Below are 26033 nucleotides of genomic sequence, written 5' to 3'. Positions count from 1 at the left end.
TAAAGATTAAGTTCCCATACACTTATTTGATTAATTGTATACTAGTTACTGCATGTTGCAAGAATATGTATCAAAGCATAATATACTAAGCTATTGTATATGTATCCAAATATAATACAGCGAGCTATTGTATATGTAGCCGTAGTTGCTGTGTGCTACAAGAATATGTATCCAGTTATAATACAGCAAGCTATTGTAAGCAGATGCAGACAACAGTATGAAAAGGATAGATGCTTTGTAATAAGCGACTTTGGTCTGATCACATTGATCTCTGACTGAGTCCATTTTTTCTGCAGCATACTGGAATATTTTATGCTGACTCCCATTCTGCATGAAAGACAAATTTTGGTGTTAAAGGGATGGATCCATAGAACTATTGTAATTGAGATGTTCCTAGGATTGACGGAAGGTTACGTCTCACATGATAAAGCTAGATGTATATTGGTTGTTTTCAGTCATGAGCTTCTTCCTCAGAGATAAGGAATAGCTGATAGAGTGATGACTTAACTGCAGGCTGGAAGTGCTGCCTGGTGGGTAGGGGTCTGCTTTTCTTTCCTGCCACTTTGAGAAATGTTGAGGGTTGGGAGCAGGCTTGCTTACAGGCAGCTCATTCTGAATTAAACATGAAAAAAAGGAGTCTTAAGATAACGACCTTTAAAACACTACTCCAGTGCTGAGCACTAATCAGAAATCATCCTGATGAAAGAATGATGAGGTGAAAGAAGTTGTAGGTCACAGACACTGCAAAACTGCTGTCATTTGCTGCATTGGACTCCTAATATGATGGTTTGGTCTTTTCTTCATAAGGAAAAAAATCCATGAAGTGGCCTTATGCAATAAGACAAAGGCTGTAATTTGGATCTGTACATCAGAAGCTGAGACCTCCTGCTTAAAAGTTTTAGAAGATTACTGCATCAAAGGAAGCATAGCTCCGTTCTTGGGACATGTGAATACCTATTTTGAGGCACAAGCAAGAAACACTTGGTGCTTCAAAAGGACCTGCAAGGTTGTCAGAGATGGTGGTAGAGCGTATTTGCTTTGGTTCCTTTTGTTTCTCCCTGCAAGGTGAGGAATTTATAATTTAATGGGGAAGTCAAGTTGTTTAATGGCTTGAACCATCTTATCAACAGGGAAAGAATATGAACTTTAAAGCAACAGGAATGCAAAATTGGAACATCAAGCGTAGGAAAGGAGGTAACTTAAACAAATTGACTGTCAGAGGGAGTTAAAAATCATCCTTGATATTTTTGTGATAGCAGGGGTTCAGGGCCGTATTTCTAAAACAGGAGTTCGAAGTAATAATAGAAGTAGCAGGATCTATAGCCCGGAGAAAGTGTAAAGTATGGGGATGCTCTTACCTGAAAGAGAGGGCAAGAGGGTGATGTGTTCCATGATACCTCAAGGCTGAAATAACAGAAAAATTTGCTTGCAGGGAGGTATGAGAATCTCTCTGCTTTCTGCACTCTGCCCTTCCATTGTCCCTTGCAGAGCATTTGAAAGGATTGTGCAGTTCCCTTGATCTATTTAAGAGAAAGAAACTGTGTCAGATCTCTTCAATCCCAAGACAGCTGCCTTTCAGATCACATCTATATTATGGCAGGATAGTGTGATGTAAGATGAACTATTTAATGTGTTTTAATTAATACTGTGTTAAATATTAACGTGTATTCTGTTTGGTTAAGGATAATTGTGTTTGCAGTAACTTAACCATAAGCAACTCACCATGAAGCCTGGGGTGAGATGGTTTAGTGTGAGGTGTCCCTGCCCATGGCAGGGGGGGTGGAACTTGATGATCTTAAGGTCCTTTCCAACCCTAACTATTCTATGATTCTATGAATTCTCACATAACAGCTCCTGTATGCAGTGGACATGAAGTAACTTTCAGCAGTGTTACTTAAAGTGATTCGTGCTTTCCTTCTAATTTGGCTTGTTCAGTTAAATAAAGTCCTGAATCATGTATTTGCAACCATTTCCATATGGTGCCACACAGAAGTTGAGTGGCAAAGACTCAGAATGGCAGCTCAGAAGATTTCTGCCAAGGGGAGGCCACTTTTCTCTGAAACCTGTTAGTGTTGGGGATCCATGGTATCCACCAACAGAAGCTGTTCTTGTAGGAGCTCTGACATTTAGAGCAGATTTTACCATTCAGTTCAATTCCTGACGTTAGTTTTTAAAACTTCCTAAACCCAAAAACCAACCCCAAAACAAAACCCAAACCCCCAGAATACCACCTTGAAACCATTTAAATAATCTAATGAAGGCACAGGATTCTAATTTTGTAGCGGTAGTTTTTGAATGTGCCATTTTTACAGTAAGATAAAATAAAAACACCTCCAGAAGAAAAACTGCTGGAGCATATAACCCTCAGAATTTCTTTTTTTTTTATGCTTGCATAATACTACTCTGCTTTTCCCATTCTTTACAGAGTGGTATGAATATTGAGGTTGGCAGGAGTGAGCCCTAAGAGAGGAGGCAGACAGGAGAAACAGTTGTCCTGCAGCCCAGCGCAATGGTCGCCGTTTGCTTTGGTCTGTCTCCTTTGCAGGTGGCGATCCTGAATACCTCCTTGCTGCCTGGGAGATTAGTGCCTCTGCCTCTTTCACACGATGAGATGTTTGTTCTGTGCTACACTTAAGCTAAGAACATTTACTAAAGCCATCAGTATTTATGTAGAGGTGATAGGAGACTCATCAGGCTGGTGAATGCAGGTATTGGAGGAATGGGTGCAAATATATTCGGTAACTTCAAGTTATGCAAACTTGCATTCCACTGACTCTACAGTGAAATACACACACTCATTTTTTTCCTTCCTGAAGTGGGTCATATGCCCCGCTACTGACTCTTGCTGTTCAAAAATAGGCATCACCAGCAGCAGTGCAAAGAAGTGTTAGGAATAAATATGTAATAATGTGTACTGTATTTCAAATCAAAGTAATCTTTCATCAATAGGACTGGACCTGTTAATGCTATCAAGTACATGTCCACAAATAGCATAGTTCCCTTTAAACAAAATGTTTCTTGTTGCTGTTAGGTCTTTGTGGGTCCCATTCTGTTCACTATTTTGGTGTTCCCCTCCGGGTTTATCTAACCTTGCAAGGTCCTCACCTTCTCTTCCCAAGTTCCCCTTCATTCCATATTTACTGTAAGAGTCCACTCAGACATGGCAGTATTTTGAAAAACAAAATGAAATTAAATCTGCTGCGTTTTTTCTTACAGCAGGAGTTTCTGTTTAACTACGGGTTCACTGGGCAGCAAGAAGAATCCAGGAAGTGCTGAGGCTGGAGAATGAAGAGGCTGGAAGAATGAACCAACTCCTGTCACTACAGAGGTTTTCTGCTCCCAAAGTTCTAGGAACAGATGAAGAGGTACTTATTATTGACATATGCATATATATGTATATATAAAAAAGAAATCTTGAGCCCAGCAGCAGCCTATCTCCAACAGATGCAGCTCAATGACTTTGTCAGGCTTTGTCCCTTCAAAAAGCTATTTCTGCATGCTGTGGGAGTGCCTCAGGAAGGAAAGTAATGAAGCTATTGTAAATACATATGCCTAAATGTGAATGTGAATTAAGGTATGACTGAATAAGTTGGTTTTTCTAAGTCAATAATGCACAGCCGTGCTTACTTACTGGCCACTTTCTGTTAGCACTCTGCACAGGAAAGCAAAACCCAGCAGCCCCAGATCAAACAGAGGCACAGACAGAAAGCTGTCCCCTGCTCCGTGTTGAAGCAGAAGTTGAACGTGTTAAAAAAATAAATAATGAGGGTTTCCACAGCAACCTAAGTTCTGCGGTGCAAATTGATGACTTTCGCTCTGGTTTATTATATAATGATAGAACAGATAGTCTATAAAAAGTGGTGGGTACAGCTGAAGTTTAGTTCCGTTATTAACTATTATTACGTTTAGTTATGTTATTAACTGTATTATTCCGTTCAGTGCGATCTTAAACCTTCGCCCCAAGCCATTTGTTTGCAAGGGTTTCTGAAAATGCTGTGTCAAAAGTGCCTCTTTGTGCCTGTTAGCTTCGGGAAGGCTCTGACCGGAGCAAAGTCACTTGTCTGGCAGAGCCTTTACAGTGATCAGAATTTCAGTTACAGGAGCAGGTTTGAGTTACATGAATCAGCTTTTACTTTGCTGCGAGGAATTCAAGGTTGGGTTTAATGGAAGGAGCGGAAGGGAAGGATGAAATCTAAGAACTGTTTCAAGTTTTGGATGATTATTCCTGCGCAACCTCTGCAGAACTTTGCCAGCTCCTCAGAAGCCTTGGAAATGAATTTAAAACACTATTAAATCGGTGTTAGACGAATGTTGATCTGGTGTCACCAGCAAGGGTGCTGACAGCACGTCCTGTTTCTACTCCAGCGCCAACCTCAAGTGCTGCCACTGCGCAACTCGGTCAGATCCATTCTTTCTCTTTATTTCTAATCCTAGCACCTCCTGGGGCCGTTTACGGTGATCTGCTTTGAACGTCCCCGGTTGTTTGAAGCGATGTCCCGCTCCGAGGCCTCGCTCGGCAGAGGGAGCATCCCCCAGCGCGCATCCCCGTGGCACACGGGCACCCACCGGGGCGGGTTGGGTCCGGCCTCGGGACCACACCCCTCCCCCACCCCTTTCCCTCCGCCCCCGCGCCTCGCGCCCGCGCGCGCCTCGTGCGGCCGCGCGGGGAGGGGGAGCGGCAAGGTGGGGGGGGGGGGGCAGTGAGGCGGTGCTAGCCGCGCATGCGCGTCGGCCTCCACCGGGAGAAGTAAGGGGGGGGGGCGCGGCAGCCGGAGTCTTTCGGCGGTGGCGACGGCGGCGGCGGCGGGAGCGGCGAGGGGGAGGCTGAGGGGCCGCCGAGCTCCGCGGGGCCGCCGCGTCGGCGGGGCGGGAGCCCGCTGGGGCGGCGGGGCCGCGCTAGGAGAGGCGCTGAGGCCGGCGGCGGGCGCCCGCCGGGAGCTGAGGGGAGCGGCAGCTGTTGCTGCCCGGGCGGGCGGGGGGCGACCTCCCCCTCCCCGCCCCCCGGCAGCGGCGAAGCGGCCCCTGAGAGCAGCCCCGTCCGGAGCGTGAGGCGCGGGCTGCCGGCGCGGCGGCAGCGGAGCAGCGCCCCCGCGGAGGGGGAGAGGAGCGGGAGCAGCCGCCCCCGCTCCATGAGCGGCCCTCGCCGGCCTCGAAGTGCCCAGAGGAGCCGCGGCCGAGGTCGGCTGCCGCCGCCGCAGCAGCAGCATGTGGAGCCCGACCGAGGAGGAGAAATACGGCGTGGGTAGGTGCTGCCACATCCCCTCCCCCGCCCCGCCGACCCCCCTCGCGCGGCTCTCCGCAGCGGCCGGACCGCGGGGGCTGAGGGGGAGGCAGCGGCGGCTGCTTCCCCCCGCCGCTCTTGGTCCGCCACCGCCTCTCTGAGGGGCGGCGATGGTCGCCTCAGCGGCGCTGCCCCTCCCGCTGCCCCGCAGGTGGAGAGCGGGGAGATGGCAAAGGGGGGTGGCGGGCCCTGTCCCCTCCTGCTCTGCCGGTGGGGCTCTGGGAGCCTGCTGGGGACAGCGGGATGGGCTGTGCCCGCCGCCTCCCCTGCCCGCAGAGCCCGGCATCCCGTCAGCGTGTGCTCCGACATGGGCTATCACCCCGAGTTCTTCCTCCGCGAAGCCACGGGCCGCGAGAAAAAAAGTCGACTTTCGGGTCCCGGTGGCATAAATAATCATAAACCGAGTCGCTGAGCCCTTAATCTACTTAAGCCCGCGATTCCTTTTTTTTCCTTTCCGTTTCAGTCTGCGGTTTGTGGTGATCTTGTTGATGTGGAGTTTCGGGCGAGGGAACGGCTCTGGCGCGGTGGCATTAGGGGGCGTCGGTGATGCACCTGCTCGGCGGCAGCGGGCCCGGTGCCGCCGGCGGCTCCGTTCGGCCGGGCCGGGCCGGGCCGCGATGCCCGTGGCGCACTGCGCGCCCTGCCAGCGGCTCCCCGTGCTGCCGGGCGCGTTGTGTCGGCGGTTTAGGTTGTTAGCGGTGAATCAGGTTTTAGTGCCGCCGCGAATCGCGTTTGCGCCGCTGGGAAAGCCCATCGCTGGTGGCGTTGGGTTTGTTTGTTTTGGTAATCTTAGCGTGCGGTGATTTCTGAGCGGAGCAGAAATGTAACACCTCGTGAGGTGGAAGGAGGACACAGCCTGTCCTTAGCTTCCCTTTCCTTTGTTTTGATCTAATTTATAAAACGCAACGTTGTTGACATGGATGATAATGCAAGTAGGTAGCATCTGCCCTCGTTCGTTACCTAAATGCTTCATTAAATTTATACTTCTCGGTTGTTCGTACTGATTTTTAAGCTCCACGGTGTGTAGCAGTGATCAGTTTCTGCACATATTTAAAGTAAATATCAAAACAGTTGCTGCAAAGGTCTGTGAACGTGGACTGTCAGCGTGGGGTTTGGACAGTTGACTTGTGGGCAGGTAGTGCCGGTGAATATTTACAGCACGTTTTGAGCAGGTAGTTAAGCAGCAATAAAATGGATCAGTACTTGTTAATTTTTTATCCTTTGCAAGAATATTTAGTTTAGTACATTCAGCCTATTTACAATGAATAGAAGTACAGAATTCACTCTTTATAAAAACCCAACTGTGTTAGATGAGAACCTCTAAGTGCCCTTATCTAAGGGCAGTATACACAAGTGGGTTAAAATAATACAAGTCATTACTTACAGTACTGTTGCTATGTCACTGGAAGTATGTAAAGTTAAAAAGCTTTGTTATATCTCTGCCAGATGGATGTTCAAATAGTACAAAGCATCCAGGCTTTCTTATATCTTACCTATTGGTGAAAGGCCGTCTTTGTTGTCCTAGGAGTAAACTTGCTGGTGTCATTGTAATAGATACTTCGGTGAAACAGAACATTAATTTTTCAAGTCTTGCTGGTTTTCCCCTGTTGCAGTTGCATGGTCATTTCTCTTTGCTGTGTTGCAGGGTTTGAGACTCAGTTTTGTTTGTTTGTGTTTGGCCTGTGTTCTCAAATAAGAAAACACGTATGCTACCTGAATCGAAAAGTAGGTGAACTGATTGTTTTTACACAGACGCATGCAAGGAAAGGGTAGGAAATCTTCATTCAGGCTGTAAACAAGTCTAGAAGAGGCAGCCGGAAGACAGTGAATGAAAACAAGTGTTAATGAATAGTCTGTAGCCTTGAGAATATTCCTGTGAAGTTGGATTTTCCTTTTCAGACAGCGCACATATCAGTAGGGCTGAGATAATGGCTAAGTCTGAAGAATTTTGGTGATACCTGGGCAAGTTTGCTTTATTCTTGAGCAGCTTTAATTACTTTTCTTTGGTTGATAAGCCTCCAGAGAGTGAGAACAGGTGAAAAATGCCGCTTAGGCCTGGAGTTTACAAGTGGGGAGAGGAATCTCAGAGGAGAACCAGTATTTCAAAAGTAGATCTGTTATTGCTTGCTGGAGTGGTTGGATTTATGCATTTTGGAGAAGCTTGCCTATAGATGGGGTGGGGGGCTTTGGGTGGTTTGTTTTGGCTTTTTTTTCCCTGATCTAAGTTATCCCGATTTAACAAATAAAATTATAGTTGCAAAAATAATTTTCTCGGCATGAGTGCCTGAGTTACTGGTATGAAGGTTATGCCTTGGGCTTTAGTTGTTTAATTTTGACCACAGTCTGTCACAAAAAAGCCCTGTGTGTTGTCTGTGTGCTCTTGTTAAACAATGACAAATTTTTGATCTGCCTTTGGATTAAGGTAATAGACTTTATGTCCCTGTGCATGTAAGTTGGGAGGGGAAAAAAGGAGTTGTTGCTGCAACTGGAATACCACAAAGAGCTTTCAGGTGAAATACAAAGGTATGTCTGGGCATCCAGGCCCTGTACATAGCTGTTCCTGTGTATCAAGGAAAGTGAAAATATCATACAAAGTATGATTTTCTCTTTGAAAATAAATTGCAGTCCGTGTCATCTTCTCATCTAGGTAGTTGGCTCAGAGGCGTTGATTTATGGAAATTATTCCTTCAGGAAGACATCACATTCCCTCTCTCAACATGTGGGTACAGAAGGGCTTTGTATTCTGCAGTGGCTTTCAAGGAGTTTAAGCCAAAGACATTTCTTAACCTGCTTGCTGGAGCCCCTTCACAGATCCCCTTTACGGGCTCTTGACTTTGCACATGCTCTTGACTGCAAGAGCCCAGGTTAAATTTACTGATATGCATGTCCAGTGGTGCATTCTGAAGTTCTCTTTGCTTGTCTAGCTGTGATTGAAAGAAGCTTTCAGTGCTTACAGTTGTAGACTGCTGTTATATTGCCCAGTTCTTGTGCAAGTCATTGTATACTTCTGCAACAAAGATATTAAAGGATTACTCAGGATATTTATAAATAAATAATTAAACTGAACACTCCTCTGACACCACTGAAGTTCTTTGCTTGTAATTCTCGGTACTATAGCAACTACCTGGTAGCTGTTGTGAATAATTCCCTTCTGTTCTATTTAGAAATGCTTATGTTCAGTGACTCCGATCCCAGCTGCACTTTTAGAGCTTCAGACTGTTGAAAGGCAAACAGTTTTTCCAGAAATGCTGAAGATGACCAGTTATGGAAACGGAGTGAGATTTCTTAAACTGGTCACTGAATAGCTAGCTCTCTAGCCCTCTAGTGTTTTAGTGTTCTTAAAGCAGTCTCCAAGATAGTATTTACTAAAGTGATCTGATTATTTACATTAGTCTTCTAAAGCGAGTATTAGATAATAATGAATTAAAAGAAAAAGCAGAGAACTCTTTAGTAAATCACTGGTAATTAAAATCTGGCAAACGTGTGAGAGCTGATTATGTATTTCATTAGACTGTCAGTTTATGCTGCTTTAGTTTTGTGCAAGGAGCATGTTTAGGTGATTCACATGAAAGTTGGGGGGGTTTGTTTGTTTGTTTTTAAATGTGGTTAATCCTGTACTTTGTATGGCAGACAATATTAAATATATATGTGGAGAAGAAGGAAAACCTGCCTGCATAAACAGCACTTACTCCTAGTTTATTCAAAGAGTTGGTGTTAAAACCTGGTAATTGTATCACTTAAAATGAATTTTTATCTGTGTTTTTACCACTTTATTGTAGCAATAAAAACAAATACATAAGCATGAATATATATAACTAATATTACAGCAACTGTGCCTTGCTCCTATCTAAGAAAAGATGCAACTTTGCAATGTCCTAGTTACAGTTCTGTGCTGCAGCCTTCTGCTTTTTGATCACTGTCTTGAGTTTCGATTTATTTTTCTTCCCCTATCACTAAATTTTGGCTTGCACACTTCCCAACTCATATTTGTGCTTGGAAAAACAGGACTGCAGAACTTCTACTCTGTTCCTACCTGTTCACATGGAAGGCAGCTGCTAAACAAGGGAGTGCTTCGCATTGATATTGTAGTTTCTCTGTACCACTGAGCAGTTTGTTATCGGTTTAAAATGAAAAGCTCTAGAGAGAGATAAAAAAAATCCCTCCCCATAATTAGGAAAAAGTCCATCTTCAGTAATCTGGGAAGTGACATTAATCATTGCAGCTGGGTTCTGTGTTATGGGATGTATATTGTCTTTCACCTTCTCTTTTGTCCCCTATTGCCAGAAATTGTACTTGTCTGGCAGCAGGAGGGAGGTGACTAAGGATATTCTTCTGTGAGCTGTCCTGGAACCAAAGCTACGTGGAGGGATGTACTTGTAAACCTTCTGTGCAGCGCTGTTTTGGGAGGTGGTGGCAATACCTGGGGGCTTGCTCATTAATAAGGAAAACCAGATGATTTGTGGGCTTTGCCCCTTAGGGCCTTTTTTTACCCTGAGGACTTCAGAATGAACAAAAGAGTTTGTCAGGCAGGGGTCATAAAGGAAATGTATATGTGTTATTTAGCTGAACGAGAAATGAATCACACCTTGAAATGTCTCTGGGAAAGAGCAACTCCCAAGATGCACCCAAGTGGAGACTTTCAGCATAGACAGGAAAGTTTAGTGAGGGTTGGTAATACAGTGGGTAATTTTAGTTTCAGTCTATCATAAGTCTGTATTTCTGTTGTTGTGATATAACTTGGAGATCAAATATACTGTTTTGTGGGAAGAGGTTAATATATTCTGGCTCATTTATCCTAGAAAAGACTAGCCAAAAGACATTGTGGTTACTCTTATGAATACCAGGTCTGCAGAAGTGAATGAGAATTAATCTGTAAGGTATTACTGGTTTGAGATAATCGAAATACCAGTTGTCCACAAATACAGGTACAGCAGAAACTAGTGCAAACTTTATAAATACAGGAGGAATGAGGCTGAGAAACAGCTTTTCATCTTGCTTGCAAAGACAAGGAATGCCATGTGTATTTAGCAGTTTATTGTATGGTTCGCATGGGAATATGGGCATGATCTTACAGTAAGAAGTGATAGTATCACAATATGGGGTTTAATGTTTGATGCTTTGATGGTTGTGAGAGCAATTTTATCAAGACTTCAGCTGCTTGCCAATAGGAGGGCAAAAGTGGTTCCTCTCTGATCTTATCCACAGTGCAGAACTGGTTTTATATTCATACCAGTTTCCTAACATTGGAAGTCCGAGTGTTCAGACTTTCTGTCTGAACATTTGGACTTCCTAACAATGCCTCTCATCCAGCGATGAGAGACATTTATGTTGAGAATTGGCTGTCTTGGGCATACATTTCCTACTGACTTAATGAAAATCGATGGCTGGGTAGGAAAGAAAGAGCTTGCTACAGTAAGTGCGGATAGTAGTGCAGATAAGCAGCTACTGACTTGGTGAAAAGAATGGGTAATAAAGTTCTGTGAGGGCTCTTCCCAATGCAAGTTTTTTGATTGTTTGCTGGAGAATGTGAAGGGGAGCTGTTAATGTGGGGGGGCTCTATAGACAGGAATACTCAAGAACAGGACTGGGAATGGTGAGATTAAAAGTCCAGTGGTTCTGTGTTTGGTTTGTCATGGGACCATGAGAGAAATGGAGGGAATATGAGTATTCATTGGTAGGAAACCAGTTATTTTTCTTCCTTTTTAATGCAGCAGGTGTCACAGTTAAAACCGTGGTGTGTGACAGCATGCCTTGAGTGTTTGCTCTTGGAAAACTTAGGTGGTTCTTTGGTGTTACTTATTTGTATGCGTTGGGTTTAAATTCATTGTCAAGTCTGTAGTGCAGGAAGGGCGATTCTTCAGTGTGAAATTAGTGTGAAAAATCTGAAGTTTTTTCTCCTTTGAATAATTTAAGGCACAGGAATTTGGTGTGTGAGTGTGGGGTGATGATGGTGCAGGTTGTGGTTTGCACTTGTATGTAGGAGGAAGAGAAGAAAGATGCTATTTTTGCTAGTCCTTCTGAAGGCAGGTTTCTTAGTTTACAGTCAATAGCATAGCTCAGCTGGACTCGAGTCTCACTGTCTTTCAGAGCCCTTCTTTTCAGCAGTTCTGTACTTAAAAAGTCAGACTCCAGTATAAACATCAGGGAAACATGTAAGAACTATGGCCAGAACTTGTGACCTAGAAAATTCTCTACCAGGTATTTGATGGCCTTTAAAAGACCACAGAAAAGGGATGATTTGGAAAGTGGAAGAGTTCTTTGTCTTCATGTGCACAACAACATGTAGGTACACAAGCTTTTCCAATTAATATTTTAATTATTTGAAACATAGCTCATATGTGGAAGAGCTGTAAATGCCTGATGACCTCCAGCAAGTAGAGTGGCCGTACACATGTCCTAGCTTTGTTCTTTTGCGAAACAGGAGCTCTTTTCAGATGTGGATGTGAAAACACTGACCAAAGAATGAGAAGTCTTTGCAAGATTATTCATCTGTTAAAAAGCCTGATGCAACTTTCTCCTGCTTCAGAGCAATTTTGTAATTTGTATAGTGAATTAAGTTTATTGTGTTCTTCTCTCAGCTGTGATACTGATGAAGAGGGTAAGGGAAGCATACAGTAGGATCCTGGTTCAAAACCAGTTGCAACTGACAGCAGTCCCTTCACTGATTATTTTTAAGCTATAAATCAGCCTTAATATCTGTACTTTTTTATTTTCTTTGTTGTTTCAAAATCTATATGATCACTGAACCTCAAGGCGAAGAGATGAAATATCTCACTCAAGTGACTGATGTTAAAATCAAACTTGCATTCAGATTTTTGCCTGTCAAAATGAATGTTATGATCTCTTCTGAGATCCTGAAAGCATCTCCTAAGGTTTTTTAGCTGTAATTCCTTCCTCTTAAACATATTTTAGCGTTTGTTTAAGCAAGTCTTTTAGTCAAAACTTACTCAGGGTATTAGGAAGACTGGTAACTGTGGGTTTGAGCACACCAAGTGCTCTCCAGTGTTGTTGTGAAGCGATTACTTATTACAAAGATAAGAATTCCCTTTTGCCCCACTTCAGCATTTTGCTACATTTTCATTACTTGAGTGTTTCTGGATATTAGGCCTTAAGTAAGGCTTATGAAGTGGTGCCAGCTAGCTCTTGGTGATTAAAAGCAGGTCATCATTCTGCTTTCATTTACTCTCTGAAACAACAATAAAAGGTTTGTCTAGCTATTATAAGGAAGCTTATGCACTTAAACACTTTCAGTGTTGGTAGTAGGTAGTTGATGGAGTGGTGAATTGTTTTCTTTCTTTTTGTTTTGAAGATAGCACCCAGAATGCTAGAGTCTCGTTCACTGAGCTTCTGCAGGTGATTCACTGTTCCAGAATGCTCTTGTGTCTGTGTATTTGAACAGCAGAGGCCTTGCTCTTCCCTCTAGTTGTGTTGTGAGATGTTTATGCCAGCTGTTAATGTAGAGTACCTGCCTTTTCAGTCTTCCTCTTGATAAATGAGGCCTTGCATACATGTCTGAGGAACCAGAAGAACTGTTAAACAGAAGCCCGCTGAAAGACATGTAGAACTCTTTACAGGCACTCTCTACAGTCCTTTGTCTTACTGGGGTGTGTGGTCTACCAAAACGAGTTGTAAGGAAGTAGAAAACCTTTCATGGGAGGCTATCACAGATAGTTAATCTCCGTGAGAAGCGGTTTGTATGCTTCCAACCACTGCATCTGGATCTGGGAGGATAGGAGGAGATGTTTCTATTTCACCCATTTCCTCCTCTGTGGAGAAAACGCCTATGGAAATGCTTGTGTCAAGTTGCCCCCTTCAGCAATGCACATGTTCTCATTTATGTAAGTTTATGTATATAATATACATACTGTACAAAATGGAGCTGTATCTACCTGTGCACCTGGCATGAAGAGAGTGAGTAGGTGAATCATCTACGTACCCATGTTTTTGTTTAAAGGCTACATTTACTGTCTCTTCCTCTGGCAATGACTCAGTAGTATGGGAAGAGCTGGCCCTGGGCACAGAGAGACCAGCTCTGTGAGCTGATGTGCTTGGACCTGCTGTCTGCTGACCACGCAGCTCAGCATCCGCTTGGAACAGCTTGTGCTCTGCTGTCACTAGTACTCCTCATCACCTTGTCATGCATGCAGTAATCTGCAGCTATCCATTCTGCCCACTTGCTGTTCTGTTTCAGCCTATCTGGGTATGTTGATCTGATTAGAATTATGATCAAAGTTGCTCTATGTTTTGGGTTGATGTTTGGTATGTGGTTTGGGTGGTGGTTTTTTTTCCCCTTTCTGATAAGTATACTGTTATCTCTGTGGTCCAAGGGTTTTACACCAAGGAAGACTGCTTCTGAAGCATTGATCTTGCAGAAACAGCTGCTCTTTTGACTCTGTGGAAGTGGGGTAGAAAATAGGCTTCTTTCTCTAAATTTATGCATCACAGCAGGGCCCTAAACTGCAGCTTTGGGTTTTGGGCTGTTTTGGGTTTTTTTTTTTCAGTTCTGGAGTGACTACATTTCAGGTTGCTGACACAAGACAGTTGTCTTCTTTTAATAATGAAGGAAAAAAAATTGTTTCAATCTGGGTGGAAGATGCAATAAGAGAAAAAAGACTTTCCCAGTGTTTCAGATGATGTTGACAACATTAAATAATGTATGGTTGCTTAAGCCAACATTAGAAGAGGTAAAAATTCTTTAGGTCTCATGGAAAAAAAAGGAAAAAAAAAGCATCTTCAGTTATGTCGGTCAAATACTTCATTTTTATTTTTTTTTTTTGTGTCTTAGTAGCAAATAGTTTACCAAAAGGGCCAGTGTTCTTGTGTGGGGGTTGAAAGGTGTTTTAGGAGTTTTCTAAACCATCTTGAGATGTCCACAAAAGTTCTTGTGTGGTAGACAAGCCAAGTATAGGCTAAAACACAGAGTTTTCAACTAAGATGCAGGAGCTGGTATTTTGATAAATATACTTTTCTATATCTGCCCTATTCTTCCCTTTCTCCTCCTCTTCACTTACTGACCATAAACGTCAAGGTAACTTTAGCAGTTATGAACTTACTTAACAGACAGGAGGACTGAAAGTCTTATGATGTAGTCAGCATAAAATGGGATGGTATCTAAAATGCTATGGGATAATACCTATATTTTTGCATGTGTGAACATGAATCAGTGGTGCTCTCGTATAGCTAGCTGCATACTAGGCTGCATTCCTATACGACCAGGATGTTGATGGAAGTGATCATTTCCTTCTTTGGGGAATCACTCCTGGGGCCTCATCTAGAGCACTGTATGTCACAGTATGAGGGCTGAGATTAATAAATGGTTAGGAGACTGGAGCAAATGATGAGAGAGGAATGTCTGCGAGACCTAGGGTGGTAAGACCTGTAGAAGAGGAGGATACAAAGGGGTCTGGTTTGTGGTTAGCCACCTTTTATGGAGTTATGGAGAAGACGGAGCCAAACACTTCTGCATTGGGAAAGGAGAAGCAGCGTTGGTGAATTAAAGTAAGGGACGTCGATTTCCATAATGCGTACGGTACAGCGCTGGAGCAGGTTGTTAGAGAGGTGCTGCAGTCTTCAACCTCCAGGATATTCAAAACTTCACTGGTTTCTTACTTCGTTTCCTAGTGTTCATCCGTAAAGTGCAGCCATTTCTGGCTCACATTTGCATTCTGTGGAATGCAACAGTGGAGAATGACTCCACACTCCTCTATGCAAAGGGTGCTATAGTCAGTGTTTTCCTCCTCTTTGCAAGTTAGGCACTGGAAAGAGGGAGAGGGGTTTCAGAAACTGAAACAGCCTTTGTCTCCCCTTAAAAGGGAGAAAAAGAAACTGCTGCATTTACTTCCCACAGAAAGGGAATGATGTATGGGTGAGGGACTTTGGTGCTGCCAGAGTGGAAGTTGAATGAACTGATACAGATTTACAGGAGGAGGATGAGTAACTAGGATGGATGCCTGCAAAGCTAGAAGCTCAAAATCAGTCCATTAATACAGGTAAAGGTGGTGGGCACGGCTGTGGGCTTTTGGTCTGTTCCTTCAGTTCTACCTCATGCCACCAGGATGTACAAAACTATTTTAAACAGCTCATGATTTTCCAGCCTAATCTCTATTTTTACCTCGGAGGGTAGGGGAAGGATGCTAGCAATAATTCACTTTGCTAGTGAATGATCACCTTCTTCTCAGGCATCTGTTTCTTTTTTACATGAATATTTTCATAGTGATGGCATGACTCAGTAGAAAGAGGCGGTGTTGCTAGGCAGCACTTTGAGCACTTTGCAGATGCCATGTGATGGCAGTAAGCTGCCTTGTAATAATCCATTGGTGGCAGTATTCCTGGCTGAGGTTCTGTACTGCACAAAGAAGCATCTCTGACAGGAGCAGATGCTGCCTAGCAACTGCCACTGCTCCCTAACCAACCTGAAATACTTTCACTTAATTGTCATGTAATTTTGGTAATACACAGAACCTAAAGTGTAGCAGATTGCTGAAGGATATTTTTCTTCCTCAAGGTTTTGCATAAAAGTTCATTCAGACCATTAATAAGGTCAGAAAATTCTTTAGCCCTCTTCTAAATCATGTCTTTTGTTTAATCCCTACTCTTCGATTGTAATGTTTGGATGGCTTTTAATCAGCTTTTGATAATCTTTTTTTGTATGTGTGTGTGTATTACATTAGTGCTGGCAATTCCAATCGGATTAGAGCACTGTTCTGTCTCATGTGTACCCATATACTCTGCCAGAAATGCCCCTTGCTGCAGAAACAATGTGCTTTATTTGTGTAGTTAATTGGATATATACTCTCCTTCATACCTAAATTCTTCATATTGTCCATCTTGCTTAAATAGCAGAATGTTTTAGAAGTCTGGGGTTTGTTCCCCCTTTCCTCTGTAAGCATACTCACTGAATATGACCTGAACTTGCAAAGAAATCTGTGTGTATCAGAATCATTTTGGGCAAATAACTGAAACTCTCACCCACAATTAATCATTCAAATACTTGGAAGCTATACTGGGAAGGTGAAAACATTCTTCTAGGTATTTGCAGAATAAAATGAAAATGTTTTAATTTTAATTTCCTTGTGGTTCTGCTTCCTTGTCAAGTATCATCAGACTCTAACTGTGCAATTCATGAGGCTGCCAGCTTTAATCAGGCACTTCCACAAAAAATTAATTATATTGGCCTTTAATTCGCTATTAGAATGTGGAGAATTTTTTCCTTCATAAACTGTATTTTTGTCTTTTAAGTTATTAAACCCACAATTTTCTGTTTGGAAGAACTACCGCTTTCTGTTGGGAAAAGGTTGGTAGTTCTGAGGGGCTGAGACTGGGAGGTATGCGGTGGTTTGGGAAGTATGAATTCTTTGCTGCCTGTAGGCATGATCGTGCAACACAGTTGCCTTAAAGAAAGGTAAAGCTAAATCTTGACTCTGGCTGTCTTTTCCTCTGCGTGGTAACTTCTGTCAATGTTGGGTTTTTAACTTGTGCAGTTACATTGCTGTGGCTTAGAGGCTTTGCCTTGTCTGCCAGATCTAAACACAAATAATGAGCATCTGTCACCCTTCTTGGAAAAGAAATTATTAAGAAAAGGTAGTTTGGAAGATTCTAAACCCATAAATACTGTGTAGGGGAAGAACAGACATTGATCATTCACTTGGTTTTAATACAGTTCCCAGAGGCATTGGTGATGCCAGATCCCAACAACTAAAAACCGCTTTCCATATGATGCAGAAGTCAAACTTGGAGTTCTGGGGTGGTGTTGATATGGTTCAAGAATACGTGGTTGGCTCTGTAGAAGGAGCGGTATAGAGAGTGCTATTAAATACATGGATAAAGTTAATACTAATAAAACCTTCTACTTTAGGAAGTCTCAATTCACAGATGACTCAAGCTGGGGAAAGCTACATCCTTGCCCTGATCTAACACCCACCCTCTGCCTCCTGTTTTGCCCCTGTTAAGGGAAAGGTATAGGGTTTAAAGCCACCTCACCTACTTCAGTGACTCTTACATTATGTTGCATGGAGCCTTAAGTATCATCTGGGTATTACAGGGAAGAAAATAAAGTTAATCTTGTTCAGCTGTTAAGACTATCTTATACTGCTTGATACTAGATACTTTTAATAGATAGATAGATAGATTAATAGATTAATACAAACCCCACATTTTAAGGGAAGAAACATCCTCATCATAACATTAATTTATTAGCCTGAAGTAATTACATTATTTTCTTAAAGTTTAATCAATATTAATCAATCTTAGGCTCAGGGATTGACTTATCCCATCTTAACTAGTAGTAGTGAGAATGACTAGTAGTTAAATATGAAATTTTTTTGTAAGGACTGTGCCATTTAAGAGTCTGTTATATGTGTTTACCCAAAGTAAAAATGAGCACCAAATTCTTAGCTGGTGTGATAAAAGTTGTGAGTTTAAAGTATGGTTATGTGTTACAAAGCATGAATTACACCATCAGAAAACTTTGGCATTTGTGGCATAGGGCACAATTCGGTATCTGCTGACTGTGATCATGAATTGGCAGGGTATGGAATTACATAATCTGGGTATAGAGCAACACAACTGCAGCTGTGCTTCTCCCATGCAATACCCTTGCCATTCCTTCTGAAATTAATTTGGTCAAAGATATACTTAGGACTTGATCAGTGCAGAACCTGAATAACTGCAGGCTGAGTGTAGTACAAAGCATTTACAGAAATTAAATGGCAAGTTTTAATCTGAAATGCTTGTTCTGCGAGTGCCAGCTAGAAATATTGCAAGTTACCAGAATTTTAATAAGACAGATAATAATAATGAGTTGATGTCCTGGGTTCAGCTGTAGCAGTTATTTTTCTCCTTCTTAGTAGCTGCTGCAGTGCTGTGTAGCTGAACCCAGGACAGTTGTGAACTGGAGAATACTGTCACAAAGGCCAGGGACATGTGTCCTTTGAAGCCAGTAATGAGTAAATAGAGATTTGTTGAAAGTTTGCAAAGTGATGATTGTTACAGTGGAAGGAGTTTAAGAACTTTTTTGTTGTCACATTATGCAGCTAAAAAAGGCCCAGTGAAACAAGAAAAGGCGTGTTCGCAGCTGATAATATGAAATGTGGTGAGTTTTTCCCTGAAGATAACCCATAGAGTTCATTAAATCAAGGCCTCACCAATATCTTAGAATAAACAAATGTGTTTTAGCATATTGGATCTTTTCTAGCAGCAAGGATTTCCACTGGGGAAGAGAAAACATGAGAAATAAATAATAGTCCAACTTTATGATTTGAGAAACCTTATTTAGATTTGGAGAAGGAAGAGGGGAGAATGGAAGCATGGAGACCTCCTGAACTGATTTTGGTTTTCAGCCTGCATCTAAATTAATACTTCCAATTTCTATTGGCACATCTTGGATGGTGGGGAGGGAGAGGGCAGGAAAAGGGCTCTGTTCGTTTATGAAAATAAATTCCTTATTATGGGCTGAACTGTTATTTCATCTTGTAAATAGAACATTAAGCTGTGTCAAAATATTTTTGTAGGCTTAACTACAATGTATAGAAGTAGGTTGAGGAAAAACGAAGTGTGTGAGAAGGCATGTGCCTGAGGCAGTTCCTTGTGCTGCAAAGCATTTCTATGTATATGTCTAAGAAAACTTGCCGTTCCAGGGGAATTAGCAGCTAGATGTTGCATGATCTGTATTTGGCTGTATTGTGCTGGACCGTACTCTGGCATTTACCTGTTCTTGTCTTCGGTTTTCCCACTGTTCATACAAAAAATGTGACACATTTTTACTACTATGTTTATCACATAATTGACATAGTTGGCATAATCCATTTGAGAAGAAAAATGGTGTGTGGAAGCATTGCAACCCAGGTGAGACTGGGTGGGGAAGCTGGGACGTAGGGAGTTGAATTAGAGGGAATTATGAAAGGAAGCTGTATTTTAAACTGTACCACAGTGTCCTGGGTTCAGCAGTAGCAGTCATTTTTCCCCTTCTTGGTAGCTGGTACAGTGCAATGTTTTGACTTTCAGCTCGGGAACAGAGCTGATAACAAGCGATGTTTTGGTTTGGCCAAGGACTTTGTGAGCCTCATGCTCTGCCAGGGAGGAGGGGAAGCCGGGAGGAAGCAGAGACAGGACACCTGACCCAAACTGACCAAAGAGGTATTCCATACCACAGCACGTCATGCCCAGGATGTAACTGGGAGTTAGCCGGAAGGGCTGGGAGACTGCAGGGTTGGAGGAGGTATCGGTCGGAGCTTGGTCGGGCTTGGGGGGGCGAGTTATCGGTCGGCTGGTGGTGAGATGATGTATTCTCTTCCCTTGTTATTTCCTTTATCATTATTATCACTGGTGGTAGCAGTAGTGATTTGTGTTATACCTTAGTTACTAAACTGTTCTTATCTCAACCTGTGGGAGTTGCATTCCTTTTTTTTCGATTCTCCTCTCCGTCCCTCCGGGAGAGCAGGGGGAGGGCAAGAAAGGGGGGGAAGTGAGCGAACAAATTACCTGACTGGGTTTAAACCACGACACACAGCAAAAGTGGAAACAGCTCTTTTGTTTAGGCAGGCAGCAGAAAGGAATAATGACGCGCATGAAATCTAATTTAGCGTTTCTCTTAAGAGTGAATTGTAGTCTCTCTTTTTACCATAATACTGTTCAGATGAGGTCACAAATCAACTGACAGCAAGAGGCAGCAAAAGTTCAGGCTGTGATCCCAGTAATAACAGTATGAGAGTTGTCATAACACTCCAGCCACATGCCCACCTCATTCAGTGTCCTGCCTGTGGCAGTGACCAGCAGCAGGTGTTTACAGTAGGTAGCACAGTGAGGTGAGCATATGTGATGCTTTCCCAAGACTGAAGTGCTTTCTGGGTCAGGGACTTGTAGAGCCTCAGGTATTACGCATCCATTAATTTGCCCTATTTGCCTTTGAACAAGTGAATTATGTTTTTATTATCTTTTTATCACTCCCAGCATCTCGTGAGGAGTTGAACAGTTTATGCACTGTGTGGAAAAGTGCTTTATTTAATAAAATCCTGCTTGGCTTTTTTTGTACTGGAAGAGATGATCGACAATTGTTCCTTGTTCACCCTGTCCATGCAACTTCTGAGTAACATTCTCTCCACCTCTTTCAGCTGTCAGTCTTACTGAGGTTAGAGTCCTATCTTGGTTAACAATCATACAAAAGCCTTTATGCAGTCCTTCTCTTGCATCACTTTCTATCTTTGCTTAATCTGTTCCAACCTTTTAGACAAAGGGGGAAGGGGAAAACTGGCACACGGGGGTTCACTGTGGATTTTATACAGTAGTAGAGGTAATAGTGTCTTCCCTTTTTTTCCTCCAAGATGGCATTCTGCTGGGATGTCTTAGTGCTGAGGGCAGGTGATGCTGGACAGTGGCTGAGCATTGAGCTTATTTCAAGAGCTCTGGGTGGCATTTCAGGGTTTCACTCAGTGCAGTAAGATCAAGGGGGAGAGACCTTTGTTTTCTGTGTAGGGTGAGGATTGTTGGTCCCTTATGAAACAATGTAGATGAACTCAGTTGTGTTCATCTGCCAGTTCTATTTGTGGTACATGGGGCCATTGGCAACTCTTTATTACCCCAAATAGCTTGAGTGGCTTCACAAACTTTGTCACTTTTCTAAATGATCAGCTTTTCTGGAGCATTTAGAAATATTTCAGACAGAAACAGCTCCAACAGAGAACCCATTAGAGTTTGCTGGTCAATCTGTCTTCACTGAGAAAACCAACTGCTACTTTTATTCCATCTCTTTTTGCTAGTCATTTATCTGTGCAAATGCCTTCCCACTTTATCGCAGCCACGCTCAGTTTCTGCAAGAGCTTTTGACAGGGGCTGTTTGAGAACTTATTTTGTAAAGCCTACTGAATTGTATCAACTGCATCTTCTTTGTCCACATAGCATGCAGCTGCTTTAGATATCTAATGTAAAAGGAGTCAGTAAGCTGTGCATAGATGCACTGACTCGTTCTTAAGATGTCATGTTTATCTCCATGCCTTTTTTCTTTTGAAGCAGTTTCTCTTACTGCTGGTGGCTTACAATGGAGTGGCTTATACTGTGTCAGGGCATGTCCATAGGCAAGTGAAATGCTTCTGAGTCTGTCCTCTCCTCTGTCTTTGGCTTTCCAAACTGTTATTCCAGTGCCATCAGTTTTTACATGTTATACCCTCCAGTTCCTCCATACTTTCCGCTGCAGCTCCAGAGTAACTGCTTATGCAAACTAGTTTGTCTTTCTTGTTGATAAATTACAGAGGTGCAGAGGGTTTATTTTGCTGTGGCCCACTTTGGTACAGTTCAAGTACCACAGTTATGGAACCTCTGGCTTGGAGATGATTCCTGAAAGCGGCATGTGCTCTTTGGCAGAAGGTTGGGTTTAACTGCTGCCTGAAATTACATTCTGTGCTGGGAAACTGTGACCTCCTTATAAACTTGAATGGTAGCAAGGGGGTTTAATAGAGGAAAATAGATGCTAAGTGTTTCGGCAGTCTGTCCTGGAATCCCAGAGGGATCATTCAGATCTGTTACCTGGTGGGTAAAAGCTTTGCTCTGTGCCTGTTTTGATGATACATCACTTCTGTATTCTGGTGACTGAGGAGATGACTGTTGTAGACTTGTTGGTTGATGGACAGTTTGTAGATGATCATATGCTCTAATGAATTTCTCTGTGGGAAGGACAGGAGTCAGTTATCAGAATCCTCTCTGTGAATTATTTTCTCCACAATGGTTGAATTATTCCATGTTTTCTACACACGTTTGTGCTCATATTTTTCAAATAGTGCTGCTAAGAAGAATTCTGTATCTGAACCCGGCTTCATCAATAAGGTTGTGTTGCATAATGCATTTTTAGCTTAACAAATGAGTAACTTTGGAAGTAACTTTGGGATCATATACTACAAAATAGCCTCTAATTTCCAAGATGCTGTAATAATCAGTAGTTATTTTTACTCTTTTTTTTTATTTAGAGGTGTTAAATTGTGTTCTTGTTAAGAGTTTTAACAAGGTGTGGTTTGATGTATTTGGTCGCGTTATTTGGGTTCCTTAGTTTTTCCTGACTTGGATTTAGTGTGGCTGCAAAGTTCAGCTGTGCTTGAGATTTGGCTTGTATTGTTTTGAAAATACACATATTACTCTTCCCACCCCCTATTGATTATTAAGGTGGTCAAGCAGAAGAGACTTGTGTAATTCATGCTTGACCACAGATTTATCAATGAAGAAATCAAGTTTCATACTGCTGTGTGAATTCAGCATGAGGAACATGAGAGGGTGTTATTTTTGTATGAGAACTTATTTTGAGAATGCTCATCTGGATTGTATCTGCAGCTGATGGGATCAGGTCATTTCTTTGCTGTCATTTTTGGTTGTTTAGTCTTTTTTTTTCTTGACTGAAGTAGATCTAAGAGCAGAGTTTTGGCTGTTCTTAGTAATAGAGTACTAAAAGGCTGATTCCGTGTTGATGCAGTAGAGTCCTTATATTTTCTTTGTGTGACCAGTAGAACCCGTTTATAAATGGACAGTTTGTATCTCTAAACTAGCAGATCTATTACAATGACTTCTTGTGAGCCTCAGTATATTAAAGTCATTATTCTTGGCCATATTTTCAAAATCTATTATATCTGCAGTTGGAAAAAACCCCAGTACTGCATTTTCCTGCTACCTTTCCTTTGGCTTTTGTTTTCCAAGCTCACTTTTTATTGTTAGATAACAGGCAGATATTTGATGGCCCGAGTACTAGTAGCTGCATCACACCCAGTTTCTTTATTGGTCATATTCTTTATTTAGCACTTTTCTTATAGTAAGTAATTGTCATAGGAAGCCAGCTGTTTGCCAGTTCAACACTTGAAATGCAGTGCTAACATGCAGTGATGGTTTTCAGGCTGTTACTTGTTGGGCTCAGGTAGATCAGTCAGTCATTAATCTCTCTATAATTCAAACTACTCATTTGCCTACAAGCACTAAAACTCATGTGTGCCGAGACTGGTGTCTCTGTGTCATGACAATCTTGGTTGCCATGTTCAGAAAAGTTGAAAATGGTCTGAAAATTTAATATTGCCATATATATTAATTTTTTAATAGTTATGTGTTTAGAATTTCATAAATGAGTCTATCTTGTTACTGTATTAACATTTCTCTATTTTTCTGATGTTCCCAGTAGTAGCTTTTCACCCAGGATTTTTAAAATCATGTGGGTTTGAGACATACTTGCATTTTTTAGGAAAGATTAAACCGCATAGGCTTTGGTCTGTACAGAAAAGTCACGTTGTTTTAATATAGGATTTTATTTTGCAGAGCAGCTTAAAAATCAAAGGTGCTTGTACTTTTCTGGTAAAACTGCCTATTAGCAAGAGGAATGTCCTATATTGAAAGGATACTGGTATCTAAAATACTGGATAAAGCTGTTAGAGGTTTGATTGTGTCCTGCACGTTAAGTGGCAGTTGCTGGTGTTCCTGCACTTTGGGAGAAGCATTAAGTAGTTTTTCTTTGGTTGAAATCCATACTTATGATTTCTCTATGGGCAAAGAATGAGTCCAGAATGCTGATAAGCTTAGTGCTTTCCTTGGATTATGTTGTCTGTGTTGCTCCAGTCTGGAGCCGATTGTCTTGTATGAAGACAGGCTGAGAAAGTTGGGGCTGTTCAGCCTGGAGAAGAGAAGCTGCGTGGAGACCTCATAGCAGCTTCCAGTATCTGAAGGGGGTCTATAGGGATGCTGGGGAGGGACTCTTCATTAGGGACTGTAGTGACAGGACAAGGGGTAACGGGTTAAAACTGAAACAGGGGAAGTTTAGATTGGATCTAAGGAGGAAATTCTTTCCTGTTAGGGTGGTGAGGCACTGGAATGGGTTGCCCAGGGAGGTTGTGAATGCTCCATCCCTGGCAGTGTTCAAGGCCAGGTTGGACGAGGCCTTGGGTGAGATGGTTTAGTGTGAGGTGTCCCTGCCCATGGCAGGGGGGTTGGAACTGGATGATCTTAAGGTCCTTTCCAACCCTAACTATTCTATGATTCTCTCTCTGTAAACAAGCGTTTACAACCTCATCTGGCCAGCAGTGACTTCTGGGCTGAACGAGCTGAGAGACCAGTTTAGGTTGGTTGATGGAATCCCTGGTTTTGTTTTGCTCTTTAATGAAACACTGCATTGAGTCTCGCTGTGGAAGAGCAAAAGTTTGATGCTGTTTGGTTCTCTTCAGAGTTTGATTCAAGTTCTTTCTCATATCAGTGTCACCTGTGTGGGTATTTGCCTTGTGTATGTGGTTTGTTGGGCTTTGCCCTTTCCCTTTGTGAGATTTGTGTATACAGGTTGAAACTGTTTTATTTTGGTGGAAGTTTTCACTATGCTTTTCTCATTATATTTTTTTTAAATTCAAGTTTCAGGAAACATCCCCTGGGGTGGGTTGTGCAGTTGATAATCTTAGTTTCCATGCTGTTCTTCCCCTGGACTTCAGAGTTTTTGGTTAGCTGCTTGAAGTCCTGCAGAGAGAGGCTTTTAGTCGGTAACGGATTTGGTGGCTTTGACGCAAAAAGGCATTCAGGGAGGAGATGAAATGCAGCTCCATCCCATGGGAGCATCTCACCCATAGCTTGAGTGTTTGCATTTAAAGGGGGTTGTTCTCTTAAACTGGGAAGAAGGACGATGCCCACTGGTGGTCAGTGTTTGAACTCGTGGAATTTCACTTGCAGTGCTCTGGTGTGTGCGTGTAGGTGTTGGGGCATAACTCTGTGTCTCAACATGTATTTACTTAGGACAAGGTACTTGAATGATTGAATTAAATCTGTGCCTAAGTGAGGTTTTGAATGCTGATAAACAGGTGTTACAGGACTGGGGGTGGGGGTGGGCCTTGTTTGCAATTCATCCTTTTTTTGACATGTTATGTTTCGGGTAACTACCCATTTCCATGTCCCTGTTGTATTTTGATAACTGTGGTTAAAGGATAACTCATAATGATAACTTTTTAAATTTTATCTTTAAAGTTGTTTCATTCCCTAATTTTTTCAGTGTATTAATTGCACAAATGGTACTTCAAATAGTTTCAACTTGGAGGAAAGTAATTCCTGCAGTTGACTTCCTATTGTAATCTTTGCAGTTAGGGCTGCCTTTTCCATTGATGAGTTGTTACTAAGAGGAAGAATTGTGAGATAGGGAAATCTCTGTATGTAATTTGAATCAGAGCTTGGTGATTAAAGCGATTACAAGCCTTGCTTAATTCAAAAGTCTTTTAAAAAGCACAGCTTTTATGTTGCTGCTAAGCTCCATTTCTGATAAGGGCCAAAATAAAGATACCTGCTGAGGAAAAGGGGGCTGCCAGGTTTTCTGGGCAGCTATGTAATAGCTATTTTTGTGTAAGGAGTGAGCTAAAGTGCTATGCTTAGGAGAAAAATTCACACAAAGATTCAACCCTCATATGTGTGTCTCTCTTTCTCCCCACCCTCTAGTGATATGCAGCTTCCGAGGAACTGTACCGCAAGGCTTGGTCCTGGAACTAGGTGAAACTGTCCAGATCCTAGAGAAATGTGAAGGTAAGTGTGATGTCCAAGAAGGAATCCCATTCTTTTATAGAAGAATATGCAAATATTTGAATCTAGCAGATTTTAATAAGTTGTTTGCAAATCATAATGCATCAAATGAAAGCTCTTAAATAAACCTTATCTGACCCACTTTCTGTAGGAAAGGCTGAGTGCTCTTGGCACTAATCCAGTCTGATAGGGGGTCAGTGTGTTTTAAGTTAACCATCTGTCCAGAAAATCTTGAACCCTGACCTGATTGTTG

At 42.4% G+C, this 26033-nt stretch overlaps 1 protein-coding gene across 9 annotated transcripts in view; it reads left to right on the top strand.

The window, feature by feature from the left end:
• Positions 1-4939: 4939 nt before the first annotated feature.
• DOCK3 (dedicator of cytokinesis 3) overlaps positions 4940-26033 on the top strand; it is a 205349-nt gene continuing 184255 nt past the window's right edge. For 6 of the 9 annotated variants that reach the window (XM_062610194.1, XM_062610199.1, XM_062610193.1 and 3 more), the window contains exons 1-2: positions 4941-5242; positions 25700-25783. In XM_062610194.1, the coding sequence (XP_062466178.1) occupies positions 5206-5242; positions 25700-25783 (121 nt within the window). In that variant the 5' untranslated portion in view covers positions 4941-5205. Of the gene's footprint in view, positions 5243-25699; positions 25784-26033 lie in introns of all 9 variants that reach the window. The other 3 variants (XM_062610198.1, XM_062610195.1, XM_062610197.1) reach the window with 2 other exon arrangements.

This window comes from Pezoporus occidentalis, unplaced genomic scaffold (assembly GCF_034315485.1).
Source record: "Pezoporus occidentalis ecotype Australia unplaced genomic scaffold, CSIRO_AGI_Poc_V1 ctg145, whole genome shotgun sequence".
NCBI classification, from domain to species: domain Eukaryota; kingdom Metazoa; phylum Chordata; class Aves; order Psittaciformes; family Psittacidae; genus Pezoporus; species Pezoporus occidentalis.
Note: the sequence above shows the minus strand (reverse complement) of the source record. Positions and strands in the feature narration are given on the sequence as shown.